We start from the raw sequence: 20,965 nt of genomic DNA, 5'->3' as shown, positions 1-20,965 counted from the left end.
TGCAGAATGTTTTCTGACAGAGGAACATCCAACCATATATATTCTGTCCTGTAGGACAGGTACGATGATTCTGGTATTGTAAGGCAATGCTGTGATTTGCAGGAAGAGCCATCTCATACACCTTCAGCCCTTTAGAGATGCCGTCATCCAACTGGTGTAATCCAATTTTTTAAAAAAAGTATTCTGGCAGGTCTCATTGTACCTTCAAAGAGCAGTTAAAATGCTGATATATCCGCTAATCGTCTCTCTTCACTGCAACTTTATGAAGAGGTGAGGAGAAAGACAAGAGGGGAACAGGAATCACCGTTTCATGTCTTGCCAGCATAGGAGGTCTGCTACAGAAAAAGGGACAACGCCCGGCTCTGGTGGTAGGTCAGTTGCATATACACACCACATCCTACACGTGCCTCCTCCGAAATAATTCCCAACGAGTTCGGCGTACCTAAAAACCCAATCTGTTGCATATTTACACAAAAGTCGCCCTAGACTTTTCGGTGCACGTTTCCACCTATCTCCAAAGTAGGCAGGGACTTGCAGCTGGTTGTCCTAGGAATTGTGATTTACAGAGTCACACAGCACTCTTGTGCAGTGCCCAGCAGGAAAGCTCAGCAGCCGCCCCTGCCCACACTCGGCAACCCGCAAACGGGAAGCGACGGCCGGAAATAAGCCGCCTGGGAGCTCAGCCTGGCCGGAAGGCCCCTTCGCGGCGACTGAGAGGAGCAGGTAACGCGGCGGGCGCGAGAGTCCGCCTCCCTTCCCTCTCGTGGTGGGAAAAGGAGCCGCCCTTCGCCCCTGTTGGCTCCGCAGGAATGGGCCGCCCCCCACCCCCACCCCGTCGCCTTAGTTACCACCCAATGGCTGCCCCCGCGGCACCTTCGCGTATCCAGATAGGACCCCCTCGAGCCCGTCGAAACGGCAGGGGAGGGTATTGTGGGCTTTCCTTGGTGGGAAGCTTTGGCCTCCGCACTTTCCCGAAGGACCAGAATAGGGACCCTTCCCATTGAGAAGCGCGGGGGTTCCCGGGTCGCTCAGTGCCATTCGGTTCAGTCTCTCAAAAGTCAATTCATGCACGATGTTTGTGCGTAACGTTCTTGTTATTCAACAAAGCACGTTGCATTTCTCTCTCTTGAGAGTTGGGGGGATATAATTGACGATATCAGACAGCATAGAGAAGGAATTTAAGTCATTTCTGCTTTGAGGGGAATCTTTGCTCTCTCTAGAACATTTTGCACGGGACGCTTTTATACAGTGGCTTTTCGAGCTCCTTTGCACGTAGGCGTCTCGGGGTGTGTGGCGTTTTTGAAGAATCAGGATGGTTAAGGGAAAGGTGTTGCTTCCTGTTACTGGATGAGTGTTGCTGAGTACCTAATACAAACAAGAAGCTCTTGTTTGCTCTCTGTCCAATATAGCAAAAAACAAAAAAACAAAACCACACTGGGTTATTTGAATTACTCATATCTGTACAGATGCATGCCCAGTTTAAAACAGCCAAGGAGCTTGTGGACCTTGGCTGTTGTGCATGTTAATCTAAGTGCAGGATACAATGTGTCCAGAATCCCTTAAGTCTACTCTAGGGGAAATCAGATGAGGGAACTTTCCAGGAAACCTCTTCACCTGTTGATCTTCTCATCAAGAAAATCCTAATACATTCCAAGGGGCCCCAGAATTCCATAGGATATTGTTTGTAAATCACATGGCTTTATAATTTTCTGCTGCATGAGTATACTTTGGTGTGAATTAATTGCCTTTGGGAAATGGATACTGTATAGTAGAAGAGGAAGGAAAGGCACAAGCGGAGATATATTTCCTGTACAAGTGGCATAAGGAATGTGAGTTTCGCTAGACAGAAAGGAAATCTCTACCTTTTCCCCCCCTTTTTGTACTAGTAGCGTGTCAGCTAGGGCTATAACATGAACAGATGTGTTTTTACTTTCTATCCAGCACTGTTTTGCTAGTCTTATCTCTTAAATACACCTGGCTTCCTGTATGATTAAGCTTCTTCCATAAAGGTACCAGTTTTTCAGACTTCAGTTTTCCAGTTAATGTATATCTAAATTATTTTTCTTCCATCAGGTTTTAAATAAAAACCCAGAATGTCTCATCGAACGATTCATCTTTTCCGGAAGGGTCTCCGCCTACATGACAACCCCACTCTACTAGCTGCATTAAAGTCTTCTGAAATTGTATATCCAGTCTATATACTGGACAGAAAATTTGTTACATCTTCAATTGCAATGGGAAGTTTACGGTGGCATTTCCTGTTGCAATCACTAGAAGATCTTCAGGCAAACTTAAAGAAATTGAACTCTTGTCTATGGATTATTCAAGGAGCTTATGAAATTGTATTGCGGGAGTATGTCCAAAAGTGGAATATTACCCAAGTGACTTTGGATGATGACATTGAACCATTTTACAAAGAGATGGAAAGGACTATTCAAGCTATGGGGAAAGAAATGGGATTTGAAGTGTTTTCATTGGTGGGGCACACACTATATGATGTCAGACGGTATGGAATTGGCCCAGAGTGATACAGACTCTCTCAGGGCCCATACTGGCTTTGTCACAGATGTGTGTGTGTATGCCTTGTGTTTTGAGAGTATATATGAATTCCTATCTGCCAGTGCAAACCACACTCCCCACTTGCCAACTGTGACTCAGCTAAGTGTGTGAAGACAGAACTCCTGTCATCGTCTATTTCATTCCACTGAGTTTGGGTTTCAGTTGTTCTCTCCTGCAGAATAGACCATTGTTATGAGTCAGGCTTTAAATTGTTTCTTACCATTCCTAGACATAAAAGTAAATAATTTTCATATACTGAGATTGCAGTCCCACTAAGATGAGAATAAATCTCACTGAATTAACTGACCATACTTCCAAATATGTATGTCCACAATTGCATTGTTATGGTTGCAGTACTAAACATGTACTAGGAAAATTAGGAATAAGGCCCATTGAGCAAAGTGTAATTTACTTTGTCATGTCCTGGCTACAAGTGGTAGCTTTGATCTCATTTTACAAGATGGATTAGTAAACATGCCTAGACTACAAGCTTACTAAAATGTAGCTTTATGTTTTGTTGGGAACATACTCTAAACATTGTGCCGCTCTATGATTAGTCATTGGTTCAGGCCAAAACATCAGTATGTAATGTACAGTATATAAAATCAAAGTGAAAATACCTCCATGACTATTTCAGATGCTAACAGTAAATAATTGGGAAGATGGAAGCAAAGATGGAAGCATCATGTTTTTTCATGAGTGGCTAAATATTTAATTCCTTATTAGTTCGTACTAAGCCAGTTGCAGTAAAGTAGTTGTACCTTGCACGCTGTTGGAAGCCATAAGTTCAAGCCCAACACAACAGCAAGCTGCAGATGTCTGCTGGCATTAGATACCTATGCCGAATGACCGAGGGCCAGTATGGCTGAGTGCCATGCACATGACCATTTGCCCCATGTGTAGATACCATTCATTTGCAGTAAATTATTTGGAGTTCAGTCATGCCCTATTCAAGTGTTAAGCATGAAAAAATATAGGGCTAAATGTGTGGTATTGTGGGAATGCAGGCAAGTCCTTCCCTTCTGTGTACACCTCATTGGACTGTTGCATATTCATTGTGAAGATTTGCAGAGGCATTTCTAAGCTTGTTTATCTGAACATGCTTACAGTGCTCCTGTAATTGAGAATTCTCACAAGGCAGGTCTCTAATCACAGAAATGTTGTGGGGATATCCAGTTTGAACTCGGGTACAAATGCTTCTGCAGCTCTTTTCAGTGAACAGGGAAAGGGCTGCCTTACTTCTAGATGGGAGTGAGAGGTGACTGTGATGTTTCTGGGAGTGCCCGTGTCTCCCACCACAGTTACAGCCTCTCCGGCTTTCACTTTTAACATCTGAATAGAGCTTGTGTCTTTTATTCTTGCACCAGTAATACACAATGGTTACCATCCAAATGAAGAGCTGCATATGTGCCAGGTGTGCATATCATGGCAACAACTGAGAAACCAGGGTTGCATGATTTGGCTTTTATCCATTTGCTGAATATTTCAGCAACTCTTACTTTCTGAACTTCCAGCAATTGGAGAATGTATAAGCCTTTAGAAGAATGAATAAGCTTGACTGAATCTGTCAAAATTTTGCAGAAGCTAGATGTTATCCAAGATTTTATAAATATGAGCGACATTGTCAAACCCCTAACCAATTTATGCAGTTGTATGTACTGTTCATTGACCTAAGCATATTTTGATGAGAAATTAGTTTCTTTGCCGTGGTCAAATTCTGTTCTCAGTGTTAGCTTTCTTTTGCAAGTGGTTTCTGTTCATACTGTAACCTTCTATTATACAGGATTGTGGAACTAAATAGAGGAGCACCTCCATTGACATACAAGAGGTTTCTTCATATACTAACTGTTCTTGGAGATCCCGAGATGCCTGTGCAGGATATTGCAACCGAGAATTCGCAGTAAGGACCAATTGCATTAATGTAACAAAAAGTACTGCTTATTTCAAGGAATAGTTTGTTCATCGTACAATAATTTATTACATAATATAATTTAGTTTATGGTCTCTGAGCTTCATCCATAGAAGAACTAGTGTTACATGTGCTGAGACAGTGTGATCCTTGGTTTGTACCATGCAAATTAGAGGCAGCATTTGTTTTGGCTTTGTTATGGAATTGCTTTTTGTGGTGTTATTGAAGCAGTTCTTTTTCCCTTATGGTAGTCATGTGTCTGCCTTAGTATGAGATACCCAGTGGTGCCCCGCTTGACGACGATAATCCGTTCCAGAAAAATCGCTGTTAAGTGATATCGTCAAGCGGGGGGGAAAATCCATTGGAATGCATTGAAAACCGGTCAATGCGTTCCAATGGGGGAAATACCTCATTGTCCAGTGAAGATTGCCCATAGAGAACCGCCGATCAGCTGTTCAAAATTGCTGTAATGCAAAGCTTCCCTCCAGAAAATAGCCATTTTGAGAAGGGAGGGAAGCCATTTTGTGGAGGGAAGCCATTTAGCGGAACTGGAAAAATCATCGTATAACGAACAAGCGGTTCACGAAGCAGGCTCCTAATCAACGTAATGCGGATTTCCCCCATAGGATCCATCATTTTGTGATCGCAATAGCGATCGCAAAAATGTCATCGTTAAACGATTTCGACATCATGCGGGGTAAGCGTGTAGCAGGCCATCACTGTACTTTAGTGTGAAATCCATCTAAGGGAATAACACATAGATGATCATGATAATCAAGCATTAGAAACTGATCTTGCAATGTACTCATATGTTGTGGAAGATTCTCTTTGTTTTTGTTTGCATAAATAGTAGCCATTTGTCTTATGAGTGCTGAGACATGCAAAAATATGAATTGAGGCTATAATAACCTGTTTAATTAGCAAGGATCTCTGGGAAGTGCTTTAATACCTTATAGCACAATCCTGCCTGCTGGGCAGTAAGTAGCACTGAGTTAAGGAAAGGTGCCTTGTTCAGGATTTAAGCCTTATTTGTTCTGGCCTAGAATTTTTAGTCATGTTTGTATTTTGTATTTGAGTTGGAGAAGATAGTGATTCAAATGAAGGATAGCGCTTCACCTTAAAATTGGAAGTTGGGGCTTCCCCTCTTCCATTTAGGTCATGGATCACCAGTAATTTGAAGTGTGCTGCCATTCTTAAGCACTTAGAATTTTTTTTTATTTCAGTACCATCTAGACAAAACTAAACAATATTATGATTAAAAAAAACATGAACTTAATTTTCTTTGAGATCTCTCACTGAGGCATAAAACCGTTTAACTTAAGTTAAATGTGGATGTTTCAGTAAAAGAGTACAGATCTTTTACACAGAACATCCCTAATCACCTGAAATTACCGTATTTTTCCGTTTATAACACACACCCATTTATAAGACACACACCCCAATTTTCTAACCCCAAAATTAAGAAAACATAGCTTTGAGGATTCAGCCTCTGAGCTCAGAACATCGGACATTTTGTCGCTGTTGAATCTTGAGCCTACAGGCTCCACCTCCAAGGAGGTGTGTTCCAGTTGGTTTGTTCAGAATCAGCTGATGTCAGTGATAAGGCTCGTGATTGGAGGAAGCTAAGTCTCCTGACTGTAGGAAACTAAGCCTCTTGGCTGAAGGAAGCCTGTTTACAGAGGCAAGGTATGTGCCATTTTTTCTCTCCTCAGCTATCTCAGCTTACTGAGGGGGAGAAAAGCAATCAAGTGTGCAAGATCCATCGGAAATGCAAAGAAAACAAAGGAAAAAGCAAAGGGAGCACATTGGAAATGCAAAGAAAACAAAGGGAAAAGCAAAGGAAGCACATCAGAAATGCAAAGAAAACAGAGCAAAAAGCAAGGGAAGCATTCAAGACCCATTGGAAATGAGGGGAAAAAAACCAAAAAAACAACCAAACAGCCCAAGACCCATCGGAAACGGGGGGGGGGGACACACCAGAAAACAGACCCCCCAAGACCCATCAGAAATGGGGAAAAACACTCCAAAAAGCAACCAAAACCCGAAAGACCCATTGGAAATGGGGGGGAACCTAAAACAAACAAACAAACCCCCAAGACCCATCACAGCACAGAAACATAAACCCCCCAGCCCAAAACCATGCTGCAAAACCCACCCAGAACAGTTTTTTAAAAGCAGAAAGCAGCACCTTATCTTACCAGGCAGTCCCAAGCCTGCCTGCAAACAAACACACTCTCACTCAGAAGCAGAAGTCAGGCAGTCCCAAGCCTCCTCCGATCGCACACACTCTAACTGCCGGGGCAAAAAAACTACAAAGAAGCAGCCTCCTCGCCACCTACAGTTAGCAATTTGAATTTCCCGCCTTTTCCTCCTGCCTTTTTGTTTTCATAACTGGAAGCTCCAGCTGCAAGTCGAAGCAAAATTTTGTGGTTGGAGCTGGTCGTAACTTGAAATGGTCATACAGTGGTGCCTCGACTTATGAATGCCCCTGCCTACGAACATTTTGATTTACAAGCAGCTCCGCTCGCAAAATTTTGCTTCGACTCACAAGTGGAGCTTTGACATAAGAACAGAATAAGGCGGGGGGAAAGGAGGGAAATTCAAACCGTTGGTGGCAAAAAAGGCTGCTGCTTTGTAGCTCTTTCACCACAACGGTTAGGAAAAGGGAGGCTCGCCTCCTGAGCTTCCGCCAGCAGTGGCGGGAGGCGAGCCACTGGACATCCTAGCCATGCACAGCCTCCCTGGTGAGTCCCCCATGCCCACCAGCCCCGCATGCAGGGAGGAGGATGGGCGCCACCACCAAACTTTGCCATGCTGCCTGGGGTGGGGGGAGGCTGGCCAGGTGGCGGAAGGAATGTGCCAGGGCTGGCTGGGGCTCCCAGGTGTGCTCCGCTTCTCTCGGCTCCAGGGTGCCTAGACTCCCGGTGCCCTGCGCGCAAGAGTGCCTGGCGACCCCAGGGAAGGGCTCTTGCCGCCATGGGATGGGGGCGGTGGGAAGGAGGGGGCCTCGCTCCTGTCCCGCTTGGCCGCCTGTACATCCCCACCGGACGTCCTCCCCAGACAGGGGCCAGCATTCCCCCCCCCCCGGGACAGTGAGGTAATGGGTGGACTCCCGGAGGCCTTCCGGTGGCGGCGTTGGAAGCCTGGGAAGCCTCCTGGTGGCAGCACTGGAAGCCTGGGAGACCTCCTGGAGGCCCCCCCAGTTGTGGCAGTGAAGCCAGGGCCGGGCGGCAGCAGTGGAGGTAAAGTGCTTTTAACTTTTTACTATTTTGTCTGGCTTTTGCAGGGTGGGATTGGGCTGATGGGGTTATGTTTATTTTTATTTTTGGATTTGTGTTGTTTTTTGCAGCCCCAGGGATTTGCAGTGTTTTATTTTTATTTTTTGGTTGTTTTTGTTTGTTGGTTTGTTTTAAATGCTGGAATGGATTAATCCTGTTCCCATGCATTTCAATGGGAAATGGTGTTTCGATTTATGAGCATTTCCACTGATGAACGTCTTCTGGGATGGATTAAATTCGTAAGTCGAGGCACCACTGTATGTCGGAACGTTTGTAAGTCAAGGCACTACTGTACTATGTTCCTCAGCTTTCAGTCTTTTTTATTAGTTTACGTATATAACAAGTGTATTCTGAAAATATGGGGGATAAGATTATTTAGAAGAATTATGGAAGGTACAGAGATTTAGAACAACTGTAAGAACTGTGATCTAGCTACTTATTTTGCTCATGTTTGTGCTTACATTCATTATGACAGTAGTTAAATATCTTTTCTTTCTTCCCAATAGATTGTGTGTGAGAACATCTTTGTTAGCTCAGCTCAGAATTCAGTTTTGAGGAGCCACTTGTCTTTTGTTGGTCACTGCTTCTTAGAAACTTGCCTTGATATTGTTGTATCTGCAAACACAGGAAGATAGGAAAGGCAGCTGCTCCAATATGTCATGTTTCTTCCATTAGTATTGGCTTCAGGACATGGTTTTCTCCGATGGTAATAAGAACTAATGATTTCTAATGAAGCCACTGGTTCTCTGATTTAAAAGCTGGCAGTATTGATCTTGTTTTACAAGCTGGATTGAAAAGCATTTTGTTTCCTAATGGTAACTTTTAACTTTTGAAATAGATTGTTGTTTTTATTCTTCTTCTCCTCTTTAGAAAACTCTGCCCACTCCCTGAAGTGGGCCTGGATGAATGTTACAGGGTGCCTCGTCCTGAGGATCTGGGAATTTGCGAAGAGAACCAGTCACCTTGGAGAGGTGGTGAAACAGCTGGGTTGCAACGACTTGAAGAGCACTTGAAAAACCAGGTTAGTCTTCTTCCTGTTATATCCAGCTTATTCATGGTATTTGCAGGGAGGAGGAGAGTCAACAATTCCTCTAATGACCTTGATAAGAGGAGCCTAAATACAGTTAGAGCCACTGCTTTTAATCTCATATAAGATATATAGGATTCTGGAACATGCCTCAAATTGTTTTATTTAGCAACTATTTCCTGTGTGCAGTTGTTGTTTTTAATATGAATACAAAAGTCATCTTTTCCACAGTTCTAACTGTATGATTTCATACTAGGAACTTTCTAAAAACATTTATGATGTTACTGTAGTGTGCAAAAAATGATAACATGCACCACTAGTGGTAGTGGCACAGTTGGAACTACTTCACTAGTAGCAATGATATAGTCTTTGGATTCAGTGATTTTTCTAAGTATTCTGTAAATATGAAATACAGTAAGACTTCTGTATCCGCTATGTCCACTGGGGATTGGTTCAAAGCTCCCTCCCCATGGATACTGAAAACCATGGATAATAGCAAATGTGTGTGTGAGAGAGAGAAAGAGAGAGAGAGTGAGTGAGAGAGAGAATGGTTAAGGGGAAAAACAGAAAAAAAGTTACAGTATTTTCACATACATTAGCAGAACTGGGCACTAGAGGGTGCCAGAAACCATGCTATGTATTCTTTGCTAACAATTATTCATAGCCCTGTCTAGTGGCCAATATGTGTGAATATACATTTTTTTCTGTTTTTATTTTCTTTTAATATTTTCAAACTATGGACAAGTGAAACTGTGAATACTGATCCCACGGATACGGGGGTCCTACTGTATGTGTACAGCAGTTCTAGAAGATGAGTTATGATTGAAGGGGAATGGGCAAAAACATCACCTGAGTACGTAGAAGCCATAGATCTTGCTGCCTTCCATGCTGCTAGCATCTGTATATATATTCAATTATTTGATGAAAGAAAGAAGTTTGATCTGTAGCAAATGACTAGTTTATTACAGATCAGGCACTACAGGCCACTGATATCTGATTTATATTAGTTTCATATTACATTAGAAGACAAACTTCTGTGTCTATCAGCAGAGTGCTGTTGTGGGGAGTTTGTGTAGTTTTTTTTAAAAAACAAGACCATAGTGTATAATTTTTATTTAAAGTGTAGATATATAGGCTATCATTTCTACTAAATGTTGTCCAGGTCAGCTTGCAGAATATTTTTTTAAATTAAAAAAAAGATAAATGATGAAGTCTGAAAGCTACCAATAAATATAACAAGCACACAGTAAGCCAGTTAGCAGAGCTGTTATCCTATTTATGGGAGGCAGTGCTTCCTCTTCTTGTGTTTCTTTTTTCTAGGGTTGGATAGCAAAGTTTACCAAGCCAAGAACTATCCCAAATTCTTTGCTTCCAAGTACTACTGGCTTGAGTCCCTATTTCAGCTTTGGTTGTTTATCAGTTCGGACGTTTTTCCACAGATTGTCAAAAATTTATGCTCAGGTAAGATTAACATATCAGGTAAGAATGGCATGCGTATGATGAAATACTGGCCAAGCCCAGTATAAGAGAAGATGTCAACCACTTTGGTGAATGTGGGGGCCTATATTCTGCGTTTGGTGAATGTGGGGGCCCATATTCTGCCTTCAGTGGGCCACACAGATTATGAAAAAGAAAGATAATGAAGCTAGTAAGAAGGACAAGTCTACTTCTGATTTGGAAGACTAGGAATGTTGGGGTGTCGACCTGTTCGCAGAGACTCTGCAACTTATTGAAAATGTGAAAGTAGCAGTGTACTTTTTGTGGTTTTTTTTTTTTTTTTTGGCTGGACAAACATTTTGGAGGAGAAGGAGGAGTCTCGAGCCTGGGCCTATAAAAACAGACCTGAAGGGTTGCATATGGTTTTGCAGTTTGCTCTAAATATACTCTCATGGTTTGGGGACTGAATTTCCACACACACAAAAAAAAAACACATTACATTCCTACAGTAGAAGTGCATGTTTCTTTCATTTATTCCTACCTTGCTTTATAGCTCAGATCCAGAAAAGGCAGCATATACTTAAATGTTACAAAGTAATCAGATGAAACACTGTCAGAGTGAAAAAAATCTACAGTGGCTGCTCATAAGCTCAATAAAAAGGTTGACAAAATAGAAATCTTTAGGTACTGCTTAAAACTGCCCAGAAAGGGCTGGATAGAGTTCCCAAGGGAGGGAATTCCAGAGTTGTGGTGCCATGGCTAAAAGCATCCTGTCCCTGGTACCTGTCAACCTGATCAAGTTTAGTGGTGTGCCAGAGGACAGGGCCTTTGAAGCAGGATCATAGGAGAGCAGGCTGTTAAATAAGATGATCTCATACTGTTCAGGGCTTTAAATTTCAGCACCTTATACTGAATCCAGAAGCAAGCGAATAACTATTGCAACTGATGCAAAAACGGTGCAGTACAAACTACCTAGCTGCTACGAACATTATACCTTCCACATTTTCCACCAGATAACATTTCCAGACTGTTGTTAAATCTTGTTTTTCTTTGCGGCCTCCATGAATCACACATACGGGTTTGTAGTGTGCATATGCGGAACTTTGAAACATTCTATAGCTAAAGAGAACAGACCATTAGTCTTCTCCCCCTCCCAGCGCGCATGTATTGGCATGCAAATCCCCAGCCCTCTCAGTTCCTTTTAGCCGTCATTGTGGAAGCTTCCAGGAATGCTAGAACTACTGTTGGTCTTTGTTCGCACTTAAGCCTTTGGCTTCTTTTATTATTGTCTTTTAGTTTTCTTTCTTTCTTTGGTCTGGATAGAATCAGATCCACGGTCTCCAGACTGGGTTGCAACCAGACCATCACAAGCTGTTGTAAGGCATTTATAGCCAGTTTAGCAAACCAACAGGATTCCTGTCTCAAATGGATTAAGATTACTATATGCACTGGCAAGAATCCTGTTAGTGAATTATGTGTGTGTTACAAGAAATTGTGTAACTTACTGTGGCAAATTGCTGCTAATTAAAGAGGCACTGGTTACATAACTAAGCATGTGCCTGCTGTTCACTGCAGCAATTTCTGCAATTTAACTCATGCATGCATAAATCGCCAACAGGATTTTGTCCTGCATGAAGTATTTGACCAGATTTTTTTTGAAAGGAGTTGTTTGATACATTTCTATTAAGTCATGTACTTAAGTCCTTCAGAAGGTTTGTAAGGGCTTTACATTTTATATTGTAAAAGAGAGGTTTAATCTGTTTCTTATAACTATAAAAGTGAAACTTGTAAGATGGTGTCTAAGCATGTCAAAATGTAAAATCAGTGTTCATGATAGGTTTTGGAACAATGGCTAATACCCTGTTGCAGAGCGCCACTATTTGCTGCAAATTAAATATTTTGTTTTAGTTTTGGATTCCTTGTGAATTGTTTGTAATGAAATGAAGTCACAAGCCGCCCAAAATCAAAGCAGTGCAGTTGGATTTGGACCAGTGCATTGTAAAATAGCTTGCTGTTGCACTGCTAAAAACAGAGCTTGGGAAAGTAACTGGTTTGGACTACAATTTGTAGAATTCCTAATATTGATTACTATGCATATTTTTACATGTGCCATAATCATGTTACAGTCAAAGAATCATTCTCTGCCGCCAGTATCTCTTCAAGGACAGCTGCTATGGAGAGAATTCTTTTATACAGTAGCATCAGCAACACCCAATTTTACAAAAATGGTTGGGAATCCCATCTGCCTGCAGATAGAATGGTATGAAGATGCAGAGAAGCTCCACAAATGGACAATGGTAAGAAAATGGGACCAGAGAAGTGGAGTGTTTGTTGTAGAACATTGATCGTCGTTTTGACAGGAATTTTTTACTTTTGCTCATCTAGTATACAGCACAGGGTCCATAACATATAATATAAAACTAAGGGGGTTAACATTGAAACTAAAAATGAATAAAGCAGTAAATTTTTGAAGGCCATGGGTTTTTTGTCATACCATTCATTCTGTTATTGTCTCCAAGGAATATAGATATTTGTGTATGTGTTTTTTCTAATCTGTATTTTTCCTGAGTGGTAAAGGAGAGAAAGAAGCACTCTTGAGTTGATCAGAAAAACTAGATCATTTTTTTAAGGCACAGACTGGGTTTCCCTGGATTGATGCAATTATGACTCAGCTTCGTCAGGAAGGTTGGATACACCATCTTGCTCGCCATGCAGTGGCCTGCTTCCTGACCCGTGGAGACCTTTGGATCAGCTGGGAAGAAGGCATGAAGGTTTGCAGTAACTGTTTTTCTCTTGAATGGTACTTGAAACATTCTTGTAAGAAAGAAAACTTTCTAGAGGATTTAAAAGTTATTGCAGTGCTTTGTGCTAGATTTTTTCCTTAAGAAATGGAATGGGTAACGGCAGAGGAGGGGGAGGAGTTGATTGCAAACATAGTTTTGATCCAAAAGGAACAGGAACAATTCTTTAGAATGAAAAAGGTTGAATCCAGTACAGAAATTAGACATGCTGTCATCACTAAGTGGTTGAAGATATAAACAAAATAAAAATGTAAGAAGAGCTGTCCTGGGGCAGCCAAAAGGTTTATGTAGTCTAGCATTCTGCTACTTCAGTGAATAGTTAGAAATCCACAGGCAGGTTTACTCCTGCAGAGCTTTTCAACTCAACTCGGACCTTAAATCATTATAAAGGAAGAAGAACTTGATAATTTTACTTTTGGGTGTCTCCTACTGCCACCATGTTCTCTGCCAGGTGTGCTGGCTGGAGGATTCGTGGAGTTGCAGACCAAAACATTAAAATATCTGAGCTCTACCTAAGACTAACACACATTCTACATTATATCTCTGTGCATATAATCAAGAATGGCATTATATGTGATTGCCTGTTATTCTAGTAGCCCTAACATTGTACTGGATTTTGGCTGCTGAATAACAGATACCATCCCTTTTTGGGGGAGGGGGGTAAATTGCAAGAAAAAAACCAAAAACAGATAGACAGGTAAAAAGACATAAAAAGTCTAAAAACAGACCATGACCACACTTGCACCTGGTCTTAGGCATTTGTGTTTCCCAGCAGCCAATATTCAGAGGTATTTTGATATTGGAGATAATGCATATGCATTGTGACAAGAAGCCAGTGATAGATTTGTCCCCTATGAGTCTTGTTTCAAGCTGACCACATCGGTGGCCTTCACAAAATCACATAAAGTTCTATAGGTTAACTATGTGTTGTATGAAGAAGTACTTTCTTATATCTGTCTAGGATCCTCTGCTATATTAAGCCTCATTAGATACCCTCAAAACTAATGTTTTGGGAGAAAGGGGGAAATCACCTCCATATTTATTTTAAACATTTCATCTTTTGAGGAATTATCCATAACTGTATACATTTTTAGACTGTGGATGAAAGTTCATAGGATTAAATGCCCTTTTAACAGATAACCCTTTTAATTGATATCAGGGAGAAGAGTTTTACCAGATTCTTACCTTGAACATTTAGTTTTATGAGAATTCTCTCCCTCTCCCTCCCTCCCCCCTCCCTCCCCCCCTCTCTCTCAGCATTCAGATGCACCACCTTTAATTTTATTACTATGATTCAGGTATTTGAAGAGCTGCTTCTGGATGCAGATTACAGTATTAATGCTGGAAATTGGATGTGGTTGTCAGCTAGTGCTTTCTTCCATCAGTACTCGCGCATTTTTTGTCCTGTTCGTTTTGGGAAGCGCACAGATCCAGAAGGCCAGTATATTCGGTAAGTTCCCTCAGTTTTATTACTCCGTTAATTCTGTTCCTATTGTGCTAAACCTAGAAGAAAATACCTGTTCAATTAGATTGTGTATATCACCCAACATCTGCTTCCCATTGGGGTTAATGGGATGCCTCCAGAGGGATCCATAAGTAAGGCATGGAGGAAGATGCTTCTTCAATTATTGTTTCTCGCCAACTATATTCATAGGTTCTTTCGAATGAAAGGTGCTGACAATAATTTATCTAATTGTTATATCCTGCCTGCTTTTACTGGGTGTACACTTCCTTTGTATCTGAATGCTCATGTTTTGATCTATCAATTTTTGGTTATGCTTCCCTAGGTTATATGTCTGTAATTGGCTTCAAGACATGTGCTCCATGGTGCAGTAACAATGACTTACATGAAACATATACAGTGGGGTCTTGACTTGAGAACTTAATCCGTATTGGAAGGCGGTTCTCAAGTCAAAAAGTTCTCAGGTCAAATCTGCATTTCCCATAGGAATGCATTGAAAACCATTTGATCCGTATCTGCTCTTTTCCGTCCATAGAAACTAATGGGAAGCTGCTATTCCGCCTTCGACCACTAGAGGGGGATATTTTGTTTCTTAGGTCAAGAAAGGTTCAGGGAAGGCAGGGAAAATACAGTCCAGGCAGTACAGTACCAGGCAGTCTGAAGACTGTCTCCCAATCCACTCTCTAAACGCTGGGAGGAGTGAGGAAGCAGACAGGCACCCTTTTCACTGGCCAACAGTTAACTGAAAGTTCAAATTTTGCACTTTCCCTGCCTCCCACATGGTTTTTTTCAGTTCTTAACTCAAATCTAAGTATGTAAGTCAAGTCAATATTTTCCTATGAGAGTGGTTCTTAAGTCAAAATGTTCTTAACTCAAGCCGTTCTTAAGTCAAGACCCCACTGTATAGTGTGCTATGCATTTAACTAGGGACGTGGTGGCGCTGCGGGCTAAACCACAGAAGCCTGTGCTGCAGGGTCAGAAGACCAAGCAGTCGTAAGATCGAATCCACATGATGGAGTGAGCGCCCGTCGCTTCTCCCAGCTCCCGCCAACCTAGCGGTTTGAAAGCATGCAAATGCAAGTAGATCAATAGGGACCACCTTGGTGGGAAGGTAACAGCGTTCCGTGTCTAAGTCGCACTGGCCATGTGACCACGGAAGATTGTCATCGGACAAAACGCTGGCTCTATGGCTTGGAACGGGGATGATCACCGCCCCCTAGAGTCAAACACGACTGGACAAAAATTGTCAAGGGGAACCTTTACCTTTACCTATGCATTTAACTAGACGGTGTATGCAATTATATTTTTCAGAAAATACCTTCCAGTGCTAAAGAACTTTCCTTCTACATATATTTATGAACCTTGGACAGCACCAGAAGCAATACAAATAGAGGCAGGCTGTATTATAGGTAATAAATATCTGTAGAGTAGAGGGGTTCAGCTCTGAGCAGCCAATGTTTATATTCGTGCTCCCAGTTACCTCATCTAGAAATAGGCTGGGTTTTCTTAGACCTTTATTATCCTTTCATAGTTATGCCTTTCATCTAGGAATGGCCCTTGAGGAGCATACAATGTTGCCCCCCTTGCCTTGGCAACAAGAATATGTTAGACACTCACTTTTTCTGACCACATTGCTAGAACAGGCATCCAGTGAAGCAGCTGTGTATCTGGTCGGTTCCTCTATTCCCTTGGCAACAAGGAGAATACAAGCACTAGTTGCCAAAATAACCAGCCTGCTGCCCTCAGACATCCATGCTAAAAGTTCTACTCACTTGGTCTCAGAACTCAAACTCTCCCTTCACTCCAGAATCTGTTGTGGGGGCGGCAGGGCGGGGGGAGAACTCACATTTCTTGCCAAGAACTGGTGACAGTTTTTACCAGGCATTTACATTATTCACACACTATATGGAACATGGATCCAGCAAATAGTTGGTATCTCTATGTGTGTGTATGTCTTGAGATGGCCTGCTGCTGAATAAACCACCCACTGCCTCATTTAGTACTTAGTCATGAAATTGGGAAAAGATCCTCCTATGGACTAGCTGTATGAATCAGATTGTGTTACTATTTGAAATAAATTACATTTAATTTAAATTCATAATGTTGTTGCTATGTTTTGCATTAGGTAAAGATTATCCCTTTCCTATGGTAAACCACAAAGAAGTCAGTGATCGTAACCTACAGCTGATGAAACAAGTCAGAGAAGAACAGCATAAAATTGCTCAGCTCACAAAAGGTGTGTTCCTGGCAAGTGTTAGATTCTTAGCATGACAGAAATCAGACGTTTTTCAGCCTGGTCATCATCTCTGTAGTTAAATTGATAATACAGTCACTCCTTCTGTTCTGAATGTTTGATTTAATAATTTGATTCTTCCATCCCAAAATGCACATTCACTTAATATAATCTTGATATAGGTTTCATTTTTCCATGATAACATTTTTAAAAACATTGGCCAAAGTCCTGTTGAGTAAATTATGCCAACCTAAGGGAAATGATGTCATTGACAGAGGGAGATTGCTAATACTGTAACTAAATAATTCCTGCTTTGATCTCAAGGCTTGTACAACTCAACACACACTCTTCTAACTAGAGATGGGTGCAAACAACAGTTCGGTGGTTTGGCCTCCTTCAGCACCACACCTGCACAAGTGTTATGCGGGTGCTGTACACTCCCCTCTCCCATCTCCTTGCACACTCAGCCATTCCCCATGCTTGCTTCTCTCCTCCACCTCCTCCAGGGGCTGCCCACTCAAAGGCAGTGCTACAGGCTTCTCTGCCCTGCCTCCTTGTCTGAGTGGGTGGCCATTGGAGGGGAAGGGGGAGAGAAGCACGTGCTGCAACCTGTGAGTGGGCAGTTGCTCTGGGGGGAGAAGCACACATCACCTGGGGCAAGAGTGTAGGGGAAGTGGGAAGAAGAATGCACAGCATGCACCTAACACCTGTGTGCAGCGTAAAACTGGGCTGAACTGCCGAAGTGTAGTTCGCGCGCATTTCTACTTCTGATTCATTCCTATGCCAGCATAATTTATGCAACAGGATTTTGGCCATCAACTTGTTTTGAAAAGTGTTCAGCATAGTTTTGCAGTTACATCAAAATGAATGATTTGTTTAGTTACCAAAGCTCACTGAAATAGGTACAGTATTTATGAAGACATTCCAAGATAACAGTCTCTAATTCAGAAGGTGTCTACTTTCAGGGAGCAGGAAGGGCTTAACTTTATCCAAAGAAAGTTGCATAAGGATAGTAGGCACAGTTGCCACTTTGAGGAAACCAGCACCACTTCAGGAAATTATTTAAAACTATCCTGTTTTCATAAGGCTTCCAAAAAATTTCCAGCAGCATGTCATGGCAAGAGGGGTGAGGGGAATCACAAGATTGAAATACTGTAATGTAGAAGTTAGATAAGATCAGCTTCTTTTTCCCATCTCCAGAACTGCCACTGATTAAAGAGTTGCTGCTCACAGTGAGATTTGAGCCTCGCATTTCTCAAACAGGATTATAAACTCTAATTCCATGAAATATATAAAAGAGTTCTCAAAGTGAAGAGGACCTTCAAAATAAGATTATGACAATGTGTGATGGCAAAGATGTCTTCCCTTCGAAGAAAAGGCTAAAATATCCACTGTGAGTGTACCTAAGACTATGGGTGTATCAAAGGTCATTTTTAGCTCTCAGCCTAAGAATTTAATTTATTTAAATTTTCCACTGAACTAATAACTAGTCAGGAATTTCTGAATTTACATAGGATATTTAACTTGTATATTTCTCAGCAATCATGCACCAACATTTCTTCCTCCTTTCCAGATGATGTGGATGATCCAATGGAAATGGGACTGAAGCGTGAATATTCTGAAGAAAATATTAAAAAAGAAAAGCATGCAAGAAAGAGTGAATATGTGTAAACTGATAGTCTGATTCAGTTTATGTTTAATTGGTAGTTAGCCCCACTTCGTTCTTTGTGGCAAGTGTTCAGAAAATTGTAGCCTAATACATCTAGGGAGAAGTGATTTTTGTTAAGCCCAAAAACAACTATGGATTTATTAAACTAAAAGAGTGTGATGGGCTGAATTGGGCATTTAATTTTGTATTTCCTTTGTTATGAAAGTCACTTTATCCTTTTTCCATCCCCAAATTTCTTCTGCAAGCCACAGTTTTTCCTTAAGACATCTGATTTTAAAATACCTTGCAATGCAGATGAATAATGTAATTTATAGTGAATATCTGTGTTTGGGGTTGTTTATTTTACATAAGTATGCTGTTTTATAGAACTTCATTATGAATGTGTTCTGACAGAAGTAACAAACTTTTATTTAAAAATTCTCTTTCAAAGAAAGATGTGGGCTGTTTTTAATAAAACATTTTCTTATTGCCATATTAACAGTTGAATATAAGCATTAGCCATGGACATCTTTCTGCTAAATATGAAAACAGTTCAATCATTTTTAGTGGATTTATTGGAAATCTACTCTGGTGTATTATATAATCCAGACAGTGTACAGTCCAATATAGGAAGGGGGAGGGGACTAAAAAGCACAAATATGGGGATATTTAAACATGGGGAGACATTATACTAAATCTTGAGGGGAAATTATTCTAAACCTGATATACAGTTTTAGTAAACTGAAAGGTATGCAGCTAGGAATTGGTGAAAAAAAGAAGGCAGTTTTAACCATGGAATGCTTTTAAGGAGTCATCAATTTAAGTAGGAGAATTGTGGAGGGAAAGCCTAACATTAGGTAGACCAAGTCCACTGTGAATAAGCTTGAAAACAGTTGTGTGAAAAGGTCAAGGATGAAAATGAAATGCTGCCAGCAAAAAGATCAGTGCAGACTTTGAAAGCAAGATATAAACACTTAGGAAATCAGTGCAAAGATTTTATGTGGTGATTTGACCTAGTCAGTGTTAAACTATTGAGTTAACTTGTTCTGGATGGATTTGGAGAGTAATTAATATAAGTGACATTCTGTCAGGATGTAAATCAAGGATGGATTCCACAAAGGGATAATCAATATGGAAAATATAACTTGAAAATATCCCAATTGCTTTCTTCACATGGCACTTTCTTCATTCACTTTCATTAAAAGTTGTTTCAAGTCCTTGCTGCTTTCTGCCAATATGATGGTGTCATCTGCAAGTCTTAAATTATTGATGTTTCTTCCACCAGTTTTCACTCCTTGTTCATCAGAATCTAGTCCAGTTTTTTGTATATGTTTTTCGTATCATACAGATTGAACAGAATAAAATACACCCTTGTCTGATATCTTTGCCTATGAAAAAACTTTCTTTTACTCCATATAAGGTAAAAGTCTTTGTTGCAAGCCTTGAGCACTTCATTTGCATGGGAAATTACAATAATGGTCCCATAGTCACTGCACTCCTTGGCATCTCCTTTCTTGGAGATTGGAATGTATATTGAACATTTCCTGGCTGTGGGCCATTCTTTTTTTCCATATTTGTTGGCATATTTTTTAACAATATATATTTATAAAGATAGAAACAAAAATGAAAACAAAAAATTGCATACACAGAAACACTTAATAACACATATCCATAGGCATCCTTCAGTCTCGAGAGACTATGGTAACATGCTCTGAATCGAGGAGTGTCCTCTCCAGAGCATGAAGCCCAGGTAAGGTAATATGGAGGATAGGCTGTTACCCAAGCAGCAGATCCCCCCTCTCCACATTGCTGAAATGGTCCAATGGAAAGGCAAGAGCCAATACAAGTGGTTCCAGCAATGTCGCAGGAATTGCAGAACGACACATGCTGCCTTCGGGACTCCAGCTCCGGATTTTGCCTCAAGGTTAACTCCTGAAGCCTTTTTCATGAGTGGATATAGCCACAAGGCAGTGGAGGTTTGAAATCGGAGTTTTCCTTCTCCTAGATGCCTTCCGTGGCTGACGAGCCCCACCTACCCGGCCTGCTCTATAACACATAATGCAATTACACATAATGTGCTTCCTCCCACCGGACCCTTTGGACATATAACCAGTTTTTCTTCACATTCCCTTTCCAAACGTGCATTGACTCTTGTGAAGGTGCATAACCTTTTCCCTTTATTTATACAAAATTGATATATTCTCCCCAGATATCAATAAAAATATTCTTATTTATCAAAGCCTTATTTAATTTAATATTACACATTCACTTATAATTAATAGCTATTTTCAACACTTATTTATATCACTCATTTAATTGAAAATCATGCTTTATTTTCCAATTCTTAGGTACCAGTTAATCTTGTCACCGTTGATAAATTTGAATTTTTTTTTTATCCAGTTCTATTGCTCCTTGTCAGATATTCATAAAAGAGCTATTTTAGAACATACCTCTGTATTTAATCTATTTTGTTTATTTCCTTGTGAAATTAAATCAACTTAGTATCTTATGTGATTTAATTTCACTGGAGTTAAATACCATCCAAAAACTAATTTATAAAAGTTTTCTTTATCCATGTGGTTGGCGGCTTAGGGTGACTCATGTTTGGGGG

The 20,965-nt window shown here is 40.9% G+C and overlaps 1 protein-coding gene across 4 annotated transcripts; it reads left to right on the top strand.

Moving 5' to 3' along the window:
* Nucleotides 1-559: 559 nt before the first annotated feature.
* Nucleotides 560-19,735, top strand: LOC110073388 (cryptochrome-1). 4 transcript variants are annotated; one of them, XR_002299571.3, is made up of 12 exons: nt 571-723; nt 2,074-2,506; nt 4,343-4,459; nt 8,617-8,767; nt 10,094-10,234; nt 12,337-12,507; nt 12,841-12,981; nt 14,310-14,461; nt 15,785-15,882; nt 16,599-16,709; nt 17,907-18,099; nt 18,280-19,735. XR_002299571.3 is itself a non-coding variant. In XM_020782534.3 (11 exons), exons 2-11 carry the CDS (start codon nt 2,094-2,096, stop codon nt 18,375-18,377), a joined length of 1,593 nt encoding a protein of 530 aa, XP_020638193.3. In that variant the 5' UTR covers nt 582-723; nt 2,074-2,093; the 3' UTR covers nt 18,378-19,735. The 4 variants fall into 4 exon arrangements, 2 of the variants coding, with proteins under 2 accessions (XP_020638193.3, XP_020638194.3); XM_020782534.3 differs by lacking the exon at nt 17,907-18,099 and having other exon boundaries at nt 582-723; XM_020782535.3 differs by lacking the exons at nt 571-723; nt 17,907-18,099 and adding an exon at nt 892-1,078.
* The last annotated feature ends 1,230 nt before the right edge of the window (nt 19,736-20,965 follow it).

This window comes from Pogona vitticeps, chromosome 4 (assembly GCF_051106095.1).
Source record: "Pogona vitticeps strain Pit_001003342236 chromosome 4, PviZW2.1, whole genome shotgun sequence".
Taxonomy (NCBI): Eukaryota; Metazoa; Chordata; class Lepidosauria; order Squamata; family Agamidae; genus Pogona; species Pogona vitticeps.
Note: the sequence above shows the minus strand (reverse complement) of the source record. Positions and strands in the feature narration are given on the sequence as shown.